A 12,601-nucleotide genomic window follows, 5' to 3' on the forward strand; every position below is an offset into this window, starting at 1 on the left:
GTCAGGAAGTATTTTTTCATGGGAAGGGTGGTAGATACATGGAATGCCCTCCCGAGGTGGTGGAGATGAAAACGGTAATGGAATTCAAACATGCGTGGGATAAACACAAAGGAATCCTGCTTAGAAGGAATGGATCTATGGAATCTTAGCGGAGATTGGGTGGCAACACCAGTAATTGGAGAGTAAAACCGGTGCTGGGCAGACTTCTATGGTCTGCGCTCTGATCGTGGCTGAATAGATATGGATGGGCTGGAGGGTAAATTTTAAGGGGCTTCGACATTAGCTTCAGAACTTTTAATACAGGAACAGTGCTGGGCAGACTTTTACAGTCTGTGCCCTGAGAAAGGCAGGGACAAATCAATCTCGGGTATAAATATATAGTATCACATATGATGTAAAATGAATTTATCTTGTTGAGTGGCAGACAGGATGGACCGTTCAGGTCTTTATCTGCCATCATTTACTATGTTATTATAAAATTGACTTCAACAGTGTATTATAGAGAGCAACAATATAAATTCCTCTACAGAGCTTACAGATCACCTCATAGAGCATTTTTGATGGGAGTAGCACAAAGTAGTCAGTGCTTAAAATGTACAGAACATGAAGCGACTTTAGGACACATGTTCTGGTCATTTTACTTGATTACATTCACATTTATCACATAAATGTAAGGAAAAACAGAAATTAATATAAAGGAAAAAGAATACATTTTCTCTCATCAATATATATTATATAAAATTGTCCACAATTGGGAGATCCAAGATCAGGAAAACAATCTCAAAGAAAATAAGAAAAACTCAAAATGGTTAATCTTACAATTCACATTTTCTGAGGGAGGAAGGTTAATCGGTAATTGCAGCCGGTACAGTGGTAATTAAAGGAAGTTGCTGCAGAGGGTTCTTCATCTGTTCTTTCAACTCCACAAACTCTTGTAATTTCTTAGGTTCAACAAATAAGTAATAAGGAAATAAAACACTTACAAGGGAATCACACTAGGAAGGTCCCACCTAGGGCAATGATTCCTGGCTTAAAAGCGAAGAATTCACGCCTCCTAGTCTGCGATTCCCTTGATATGTCAGGAAATATATTCATCTTTGAACCCAAAAAACTATCAGTCGTGTCGGAAATATAATTTCAAAACATTGTTCCTATCTAAATCAAAGGCGAAAGTCACTAATAATATAACTCTATCTGTAATTTCTGAATTTTCCAAAATGTCAGTTAAGTTCACATCTCTTTTCTCTGATAAAGAAAATTTTAAGGGAAATATAAATCACTTTAGACACCAGAGGGTGGCTATCAAAAGGTATTTGCAAAATATCAGAGAAATATTTCTTCAACAGTTCAGTAGCTGATATATAGGATGTTACAGGAAAATTTATCATTCTCAAGTTATGTTTCCTTAATTGGTTCTCCAGAAATTCCAATTTTTACAAGAAACATGGCTGTCCTTCATTACCAAATTAACTGATTTTCGTAGAGAAACCATTTCCATAGTCAAAATCTCTATGTTTATATCTTGGACTTCCACTTTGTTAGATAAGTATTAATATAAATTCTTTAACTCACATGTTTATTCCTGAAAAATTTTAAACATCTGAAGAAGAGAGTTATTCACACTCTGCAGCACTTCCCATAGTACGTCCATTGTGACATAATTGGCTTCACCAGATCCAATTTCTCCACAGAAACTGCTCCAGATATATTCTGGGGGAAGAGCTCACTCTCCAATCCCCCGGAGTTGATGCTGCGCCAGGACCTCCTCGGGTCGCGTGAAAATCCTAACCCACTTCGGGCATTTCCACTGTCGACCTCCATAGCGAAGCATTACTGTTTCTGGGTCTTGGAGGGGTCGTGCCAGCAGGGGGACTCAAAGTCACTCCCTCTCCACTGAGATTCGGCGATAAAGTCTTGCTGTTCCCCGAAGCAGGAACCGATATCCCCGACGTTATGACCCCGAATCTCTCCAAAGTAGGCTGAGAAGTGGTGGGAACCCCAGCCGTGTTCGAGGAGGACAACACCACGGCTTTGCCTTTTCTCTTCCCCATTCTCTGGGGAGTGCGCCTACTTCTTCAGGTATTCTGGTGTAAAACGGGAACTCAACTAACGTACGTCCTCCCTCGATGCCATCTTGGATCCTCCAGTTTGGGACACTCTTTGTCTGGTTTCTCCTCAGAGGCCTGTCTGATATGGGTAACCCTTCAGCATAGCCCTCTGAGTCATTGAAACACGGAAGTCCCTCCACCCCTACAAGATGGTGTCCCTTCAGAGGGGAAAGTTCAACAAATCTTTGATCTCCGTCTTCCCTTTCTACCTACTGTTTTCTTGTTTGATTGCTATGATAATGTTATACCCAAACCAAATAAGTTAACACAAACTCTCCTACATTATTTGTTTCTGGTTGCAAGGAAAGTCACCTTGGTACATCTTGGTTAAGTGAAACTGCATCTAATCAAACTCAGTGGTTGAACTTACCGTATGTTGTGATGGTCAGAGCTGGTTGGAATCATCCCGCTCGCTGGTGGCGATTTCAACAAATATGGGAGACCTTATGGACAATGTTGCCACATAGATCACACAGTTGGATTATGTTTAACTAAATGATTCTCAGATTATTGTATTTAATACAATAATTAAGACAAATCCCTCCTTTCAGTACCCTTCTCCACCACCTCCAACTCCAGGCTCTGTCCCTTCTATCTCGCCTCACCCCATGCCTGGAACAAACTCCCTGAGCCCATACGCCGTGCCCCCTCCCTACCCGTCTTCAAATCAATGCTCAAAGCCCACCTCTTCAATGTCGCCTTCGGCTCCTAATCACTACACCTCTTCTCAGAAAACTTATCTACCCCAACTTGACATTTCGTCCTTTAGATTGTAAGCTCTTCCGAGCAGGGACCATCCTTAATTGTTAATTTGTACAGCGCTGCGTAACCCTAGTAGCGCTCTAGAAATGTTAAGTAGTAGTAGTAGTAGTAGTAGTTAATTTCAGGCTTGTATAAATCCACCAAGCCTGGAATTTCCAATTAATCTTCTTCATGGATGGGGGTGGGGGTGGGGGGTTGAACTCTGCAGAACGCCTTTGGCTGAAATCCCATGGCCATGCTGACTTCATACATTTCAAATTCTTGCTGACCTCCTTCCAGTCTGCTCTTATACTTGCCAAACGGGACTATTACATCCAGTTGACAAATTCTCTTGTCTCAAACCCTCGACGTCTCTTTGCCACACTGAACCCTCTCCTCAAAGTGCCTTCACCTCCATCTCCCCTTCACTTTCCCCCCAGACTCTGGCTGAGTTCTTTCATGATAAGGTTCACAAGATTAAACTTGAATTCTCAACCAGGTCACCTCCACCTCTCCTTCCCTTAGTCCGTTCTCTCAACCCTCTAACCCCTGCCTCCTTTTCTTCCTTTTCTGAAATCACTGAAGAGGAAACTACACATCTTCTTTCCTCCTCAAAACTAACTACCTGTTCCTCTGATCCTATTCCCACCCATCTACTTAACACTATCTCTCCTACGGTCATCCCTTTTATCTGTCATATCCTCAATCTTTCACTGTCCACTGCGACTGTTCCTGATGCCTTCAAACATGCCGTAGTCACATCACTCCTTAAAAAAACCTTCATTGGACCCTACCTGTCCTTCCAACTATTGCCCCATCTCCCTCCTCCCTTTCCTATCCACGATACTTGAACGTGCTGTTCACCGGGGTTGCCTTGATTTTCTTTCATCTCAAGCTATTCTTGATCCACTTGAATCTGGCTTTCGCCCCCTTCATTCAACTGAAACAGTGCTTGCTAAAGTCTCCAATTATCTGTTCCTGGCCAGATCCAAAGGTCTTTATTCTATCCTCATCCTTCTCAATCTATCTGCTGCTTTTGACACTGTTGATCACAGCCTACTCCTTGATACACTGTCCTCACTTGGATTTCAGGGCTCTGTTCTTTCCTGGTTTTCTTCTTATCTCTCCCAGCATACCTTTAGTGTATACTCTAGTGGATCCTCCTCTACTTCTATCCCACTGTCAGTTGGTGTACCTCAGGGATCCATCCTGGGACCTCTTCTTTTCTCCATCTATACTTCTTCTCTTGGTACTCTGATCTCATCCCATGGTTTTCAGTATCATCTTCTTTATGCTGATGACTCCCAGATCTACCTCTCCACACCAGAAATCTCAGCCGAAATCCAGGCCAAAGTATCAGCCTGCCTGTCTGACATTGCTGCTTGGATGTCTCGGCACCATCTGAAACTAAACATGACCAAGACTGAACTTCTTATCTTTCCCCCTAAACCAACCTCTCCTCCTCCCCCATTCTCTATTTCTGTGGATAACACTCTTATCCTTCCTGTCTCATCAGCTCGTAACCTTGGGGTCATCTTCGACTCCTCCCTCTCTGCACATATTCAACAGGCTGCTAAAACCTGTCGTTTCTTTCTCTATATCATCACCAAAATTCGCCCTTTCCTTTCTGAGCACACTACCAGAACCCTCATCCACACCCTTATCACCTCTCGCTTAGACTATTGCAACTTGCTTCTCACAGGTCTCCCACTTAGCCATCTCTCTCCTCTTCAATCTGTTCAAAATTCTGCTGCACGACTAATATTCTGCCAGTGTTGTTATGCTCATATTAGCCCTCTCCTCAAGTCACTTCACTGGCTTCCTATCCGTTTCCACATACAGTTCAAACTCCTCTTATTGACCTATAAGTGCATTCACTCTGCAGCTCCTCAGTACCTCTCCACTCTCATCTCTCCCTACATTCCTCCCCGGGAACTCCGTTCACTGGGTAAATCTCTCTTATCTGCACCCTTCTCCTCCACTGCTAACTCCAGACTCAGTTCCTTTTATCTTGCTGCACCATATGCCTGGAATAGACTTCCTGAGCCAGTACGTCAAGCTTCATCTCTGGCAGTCTTCAAATCTAAGCTAAAAGCCCACCTTTTTGATGCAGCTTTTAACTCCTAACCCTTATTCACTTGTTCAGAACCCTTATTTTATCATCCTCACTTTAATATTCCCTTATCTCTTGTTTGTCCTGTTTGTCCTAATTAGATTGTAAGCTCTGTCGAGCAGGGACTGTCTCTTCATGTTCAAGTGTACAGCGCTGCGTATGTCTAGTAGCGCTTTAGAAATGATAAGTAGAAAGTAAGTAGTAGTAGTAGAGCAGGGATGTGGTTTACAGGGTATAAGAGATATATTTGCAACAGTGGCGTAGCCACAGGTGGGCCTGGGTGGGCTAGGGCCCACCCACTTAGGGCTCAGGCCCACCCAACAGTAGCACACGTTTAGTGGTAGCTGGTGGGGATCCCAATCTCTGCCAGCTGAAGACTTCCCCCTCATGGTAACAAACATGCTACTCTCCAAAATACCGGCACCTGCACATGCTCAGTTTTCAGTGCATGCTTGCTAAAGACTGCCAAGGTGGAATGAAGCATTATCCCGCCAGCTGAGATATTTTTTTGGGTGGAGTGGGGGGGGGGGGGGGGGGGGGGGAGAGAACACTTGGTGCCCAACCACTTCTTGCCTAGGCCCACCCAAAATCTGTTGTCTGGCTTCGCCCCTGATTTGCAAATACTGTTGTTATTACTAATTATTACTTTGCTGTTTGTGTATTCTCAAGAAAATATATTTAAACAAAAAAAAAAGTTAACCCCTTATTCTGTTGTTCACATTCATGTTGTCTTTAACAAAACTCTAATCTCTTATTTGTCTTGAATAGATTGAGGATTACGTGAGGCAGGGTCTGTCTGTTAAGCTGCATCTGTCTAATAGTGCTATAGAAAGGGAAAGTAGAATTACTAGTAGTAGTAATTAATGAGTATTATCTCTGCATAATTCACATCTACAAAAACATTTTCCTATAATCCTTTGTTGTCATCTTCTACGCAAAATAACATACCCAGGTACAACATATATACCCTCTTCAACATGATAAGATGAAGGAAAATCTTGTTCAGAACAAAATTTCAGAGCCGCTATGTTTCTGACATGGGATGTTGTTGTTATATAACATAAATAAAGCAGCTCTCTAATGTGACACTAGTCTTCATTGCTATCATTAATGCTTAGTTTTCTTTGTTTTTTTTCTCTCTAGTTGGCTGATGCTTTATCTGGAAATAGTCAAAATTCAAACCAACCACAACAAAACCAAGGATGGCTACCTGCTCCTTGGGGACCTCCAAACCCTGGTGTTTGGCCAGCACCAGGCCAGCCTGGAATGTTTCCTGGGCCAGCACCAGGCCAGCCTGGAATGTTTCCTGGGCCAGCACCAGGCCAGCCTGGAATGTTTCCTGGGCAAGTTCCTGGCCAGCCTGGATCATTTCCTGGGCAAGTTCCTGGCCAGCCTGGATCATTTCCTGGGCCAGCTCCTGGCCAGCCTGGATCATTTCCTGGGCCAGCTCCTGACCAGCCTGGATTTCCCCAACCTCCTAATCCATTTGGTGCACCAGCAGAACCTACACCTAAGCCTAAAGACCCTTTTGTTCCACTGGTGAGATTATTTTCCTACTAGCAAATTCTTTACATTTGTCCATGGTTTACAATTACTGTGCATTTTTTTAGTGAATGGAAAATAGTATCAATTTTTGCTAAAACCTAATAGCAATGGACTGGAAACCACTGCAAGTAGTGTGCCAATGCCATAAAAAATGGTTTGCACCACACTGCAGTTTGTGAAAAAGGTTTAAATTACTTATATGAGACAAGGTCTTTCATCACACTACAGAGACTGGAGATCACTTTAGAAAAAGGGACCACAAGTACTACCTGTTCATACAGTCATTCAGGGACCCTTTTACTAAGCCGCATAGGCACCTACATGCGTTTAAAGCATGCCAATTTGGAGTTACCACCCTGCTACCATGGTAATTTCAGTTTTTATGTGCGTCCATTACGTAAATCAGGCGAAAATCAGGCGATGACTGTGACTTGATGCACATAGGCGATTACTGCACAGTTAACGCAAGAGACCTTACCACTAAGCCAATGGCTGGCGGTAAGGTCTCAGACCCAAATTGACGCATGGCAATTTTTATTTTGACGCACGTCCATTTTCAGCAAAACTTTTAAAAAGGCATTTTTTTTGCAGGCACACTGAAAAATGGATCTGCACACACCCAAAACCCACGCCTACTACCGCAGATCATTTTTCAGCGCACTTTAGTAAAAGGACCCCTCAAATTGCAACATTGATAAGACAGTAGTACATAGTCTGTGGCTCCTGGAAGACAAACAAGTGTCTCACATGCTTAGTTCCACTTAAAAATGTCATGAGTGGAAAAACAAGACTGAGCACGGTAAGATATTTTGTGAAGTTCAAACAAATCATTAATTATCACACAGAAGAAGGCTGTCTAGAAATGTCTATGGCAGTGTAAATATTCCTAGTATCAGGAAGTTCTGACCAAGAACAGATTAGTATCTAGTTTACCTGCTACAGTAGTTACAAAATTCTAGACTTGGTCCTTAGTGGAGCGCATGATCTGGTGAGGGACATTATGGTACTGGGGCCGCTTGATAACAGTGACCATAATATGATCAGTTTTGATATCGACCTTGAAGTAACTGTACACAGAAAGTCAAATACGTTAGCGTTTAACTTTAAAAAAGGAGACTATGATAAAATGAGAAGAACGGTAAAAAAAAAACTTAGGGGGGCAACTGAGAGAGTAAAAACTGTACAACAGGCGTGGACGCTGTTCAAAAATACCATCCTGGAGGCCCAGGCCATACATATTCCGTGAATTAGAAAAGAAAGACGGAACTCCAAAAGACAGCCGGCCTGGTTGAAAAGTGAGGTGAAGGAAGCTATTAGGGCTAAAAGAAGCACCTTCAGAAAATGGAAGAAGAAACCGTCTGAAAATAACAAGAAGCAGCATAAGGAGTGTCAAAGCAAATGCAAGGCGCAGATAAAGAAGGCCAAGAGGGATTACGAAAAAAAGATAGCATTAGCGGCAAAAAAACATAGTAAAATTTTTTTTCGGTATATTAAAAGCAGGAAGCCGGCAAAAGAATTGGTTGGGCCGCTGGATGACCGAGGGGTAAAAGAGGCGATCAAGGAAGACAAAGACGTAGCAGAGAGACTGAATGAATTCTTTGCTTCGGTCTTCACCGAGGAAGATTTGGGTGGGATACCGGTGTCAGAAATGGTATTTCAAGCGGACGAGTTGGAGAAACTTACTGACTTCATGGTAAACCTGGAGGACGTAATGGGGCAGTTCGGCAAACTGAAGAGTAGCAAATCTCCTGGACCGGATGGTATTCATCCTAGAGTACTGATAGAACTGAAAAATGAGTTTGCGGAGCTACTGCTAGTGATATGCAACTTATCCTTAAAATCGAGCGTGGTACCGGAAGATTGGAGGGTGGCCAATGTAACGCCCATTTTTTAAAAAGGCTCCAGGGGAGATCCGGGAAATTATAGACCGGTGAGTCTGACGTCGGTGCCGGAGAAAAATGGTAGAGGCTATTATTAAAAACAAAATTACAGAGCACATCCGAGGACATGGATTACTGAGACCAAGTCAGCACGGCTTTTGTGTGGGGAAATCTTGCCTGACCAATTTACTTCAATTCTTTGAAGGAGTAAACAAACATGTGGACAAAGGGGAACCGGTTGATATTGTGTATCTGGATTTTCAAAAGGCGTTTGACAAGGTACCTCATGAAAGGCTACAGAGGAAATTGGAGGGTCATGGGATAGGAGGAAATGTCCTATTGTGGATTAAAAACTGGTTGAAGGAGGTCACGTGATGCGCCGCGAGCAGTAGCCACGCTTTTGCGCTGCTCCGGGACCCCCGCTCGCTCTGCACCCGCAGATTATCGCAACAAGCAGTCCAACGCCGAAAACGCAAGTCCCCACAGCTTTGTGAACTTGTATGGAACAATTTCTTGTTTCGATGCCGTCCGGAGCCCCAAGGAAGACAGCGAAAAGCGAAAAAGAAAAGCCGGCGGCTTTGAGCGGCGAATCCAAGATGGCGCCGGGTTCGCCGAAAACTGAAGCTGAATTCTCGCCGCGCCAATTATCCCAGCTGGTTGCTGCAGTAGGGGCAGCGCTGGAACCTCGGTTTGCGTCGCTGGAGGGGCAATTCGGGAAAATTGATGGAATCCTGGCGGATCTGACGGGACGTGCTGCAGAAGTGGAAAAACGGGTGTCTGATCTGGAGGACAACTGGCAACGCAGGGAGCCTGACTTTAGAAGCCTACAAGATCGGCTGACACAACAGGCAGAGAAAATAGATGATATGGAGAACAGAGCCCGGCGCAACAATCTCAGGTTGGTGGGTTTGCCTGAGAACATTCCTGATCAGAACTTGGGCTCAGTATTAGAAGCGTGGCTCCGGAAAGAATTTGCACTATCAGATAGCAGGGGCCCATTTTGTATTGAGAGAGCTCATAGGATTGGGAGACAACAGCAGAATACACAGCGAGCCAGGGTGGTTATCATTAAAGTGCATAATTACATTCACAAAGATGAGATCCTGCAGGGATATCGACTGAAACGAGATTCCCTGGCTTATGCAGGATCCCGCATCCACATATTTCAGGATTACTCGGCTAGTGTCCAAGAGAGAAGGCGGAAATTTCATCCAATCTGTACAACCCTGGTGACCAAGAAAATCCGTTTCCTGCTGTTGTACCCTGCTACTTTGAAAATCCATCATGCAGGGAAATGGGTTACCTTTACTTCAGACCATTTGGCACTGCAGTTTGTGAATAAAAACCTGGAGGAAGCTGGGGATCCAGCTTGATTTGGCTTTCTGCCTTTGACGGAGAGTGAAGGCACTACTGGCCAGTGGCAAGTGACGGAGAATCCGGGAGACCCACTTTGTGGGTGCCCCCCCAGAACTTTGACTGTTTGTAATAGACAGTTTTGAAGAAAGTTGGGGTGCGGGATGGGTTGGGGGTCCTCGCATTTTTGTGACTTCTACATAGTGGGGGCTAGTAAGGTTAAAGTGGGTAAGCGAAGAGGGGTTGGGGGGTGGGAGGAGATAGGGATGCATGTACGGGGGAAGGGTGGGAGAGTGGGCAAGAAAGGGGAAGGGGGAGGGGGAATAGGAGGCAATGGGAAGTTGAGTGTGATTTGGGAGAAGGAAATGCCATGGGACAACATCATTAAGTATAAATATGTGATAGCGCGCTACTGCGGGAGGGGGGAGAGTCGAGATCCCTGGGTGGGGGCTGGGCACCCGGGGGTGTTATTTGGTTTGCTGCCTCGAAGGTATCACTGGAAGATGGCGGGAGATTAAGGTAAATTTTCAGATGCCGAGACTGATTTCTTGGAATGTGTCTGGTATTAGCTCTCCGGTAAAACGCTCAAAAATTTTAACGACCCTGCAGCGTCACAACGTGTCTATTGCCTGTTTGCAGGAGACTAAATTGTCAGATGCAGAACATCTGAAACTGCGACAGAGATGGGTAGGAGATTGTTTCTATTCTTCTGCGCAGGGGAAGAGGGGAGGAGTGGCAATACTCATCCATAAGAGCTTACAATGCACAGCACGGGTGGTGGTTAGTGACACTCAGGGACGATATCTACTACTGCATTTAAATGTAATGGGCCAAAAGATTTTCTTACTTAATATGTATGGACCGAACGTGTATGACCACTCCCTCTTCCAGCACATCACACGACTAGGGTTGCAATACTCGGCTGCGCCGTGGATTCTCATGGGAGACTTTAATCAAGTAATGGATGGGCAGCGGGACAGATCGACCCCGGGAGCGGGAGTGGCGCTGGGCAGGGGCAAGGGGTTACCATATCTGTGTAAAACGTTAAACGTAGTAGACCCCTGGCGCCTGATGAACCCTAGTGTCCGAGACTATACTCATCTTTCTCGTGCTCACGGCACATGGTCAAGGATAGATTACATCTTGCTAGATGCCAGTCTTTTCCCACAAGTCTCCCGGGTTGAGATAGGCCCCATGGAGGTCTCAGATCATGCTTTGATTTGGGCCGACATAGAATTGGGAGCTGCGCGGCTAAAGGGACGCCAGTGGCGTTTCCCGTCCTATTTGGCGGGGGACCCACACTTTCAAGATTACCTTAGACAAAAATGGGCGCTGTTTGCAGATATCCATGTGGTGCATGAGCCCACGGCGCAGTTATACTGGGAAACGTCGAAGGCTGTAATGCGGGGGGAAATAATTTCCTATATGTCCGCAAGGGCGAAGCGTATGGCCCAGGGGGTAATCCAGCTGGAACATAAGTATCAGATAGTTAAACGCAGATATCTTGCGGCCCCTTCTAAATTGCTTCGAGAGGAGATGGTTTCTACACTTGCAGCACTAAACTCCCTTATTCATGAACGTACTAAGAAACAATTATTTCACCGTTCATTTGCTTTCCATAGGTATGGCAACAAGACAGGTAGGCTATTGGCCAGAGTGGTAAAGAGCTGGAGTGGTAATAGGTTTATCCCTTCCTTGAGAAAGCCAGACGGGACTCAGGAGAATAGTCTAACGGGGATATTGCAGCTTTTCCATGACTTTTACGCCTCTTTATATGCAGCTCCAGAGGCCCAGAGTGGTCCTTCACTAGTAAATTATCTGGAAGATTCGGGTATACCACGATTATCAGAGGCAGTGATAGGTCAGTTAAATGCTCCCTTGAGAGCGCAGGAGATACAATCGGTGATCAAGTCTCTGAAGAGAGGCACGGCGCCTGGCCCTGATGGGTATACATCAGAATATTATCAATGTATGCTACCCCAGATTGTTGGTGCCTTGACGTCCTGTTTTGAAACATCTATACTTGGGGGGGTGCTCCCCTGCCACGCCAACGAAGCACTGATTACGCTTATTCCAAAACCGGGAAGGCCATCTGACAACCCGGAGTCGTATAGGCCCATATCACTCATCAATGTAGATCTAAAGATCCTGGCTAGGGTGCTGGCAGACCGATTGGCACCTCACATGGCCAACTTGGTGGGCGAAGGGCAGGTGGGGTTTGTGCGAGGTAGGCACTCGTCTATTAATGTACGTAAAGTATGTCTCGCAATCGCGCACAGTCAAGCCCAGTAAAAACCGTTGTTATTGGTGAGTCTAGACGCCGAAAAGGCGTTTGACAAGGTGTGCTGGGACTATCTATTTGGGGTTTTGGAGTATGTAGGCCTGGCTGTTTGGTATGGGCGGGCGATAGCAACTCTTTATTGTGGTCCCCGAGCCTCCTTGATGGTAAATGGCCTGCGCTCTCGCACGTTTCCCATAGCTCGTGGTACGCGACAGGGATGCCCGTTATCACCGTTGTTATTCTTGTTGTATTTGGAACCGCTGTTACGGACAATACAAAGATACACTGAGATTTCGGGGATCGACGGTCCTTCGTTTGCGATCAAAAGATTGGCTTTTGCGGATGATATACTGCTGACTTTGACTGATCCGCATAAGTCATTACCTAGTCTCTTGGATGTTATAGCAGAGTTTAGTTATTACTCTGGGTTTACACTTAATCTGCAGAAGTCTGTTGCCTACCCTGTTCAACCTGAGATTAGAGAGACTTGGAGGGGGGAATTTCCACTCACATGGTCCACTGGCCCTTTAAAGTACCTGGGAGTATTGATCACATCAGACTTAACACGCCTGTACGAGGT

The 12,601-nt window shown here is 45.0% G+C and overlaps 1 protein-coding gene across 2 annotated transcripts in view; it reads left to right on the forward strand.

Annotated features, from left to right (window-relative positions):
- The window catches only part of LOC115477343 (galectin-3-like), a 56,484-nt gene that overhangs the window by 19,750 nt on the left and 24,133 nt on the right, over positions 1-12,601 (forward strand). The window contains exons 3-4 of one of the 2 annotated variants that reach the window (XM_030214161.1): positions 6,106-6,217; positions 6,251-6,501. In XM_030214161.1, coding sequence (XP_030070021.1) covers positions 6,106-6,217; positions 6,251-6,501 — 363 coding nt within the window. Of the gene's footprint in view, positions 1-6,105; positions 6,502-12,601 lie in introns of both variants that reach the window. The other variant, XM_030214160.1, reaches the window with a different exon arrangement.

The sequence above is a fragment of the Microcaecilia unicolor genome, chromosome 9 (genome assembly GCF_901765095.1).
Source record: "Microcaecilia unicolor chromosome 9, aMicUni1.1, whole genome shotgun sequence".
NCBI classification, from domain to species: Eukaryota; Metazoa; Chordata; class Amphibia; order Gymnophiona; family Siphonopidae; genus Microcaecilia; species Microcaecilia unicolor.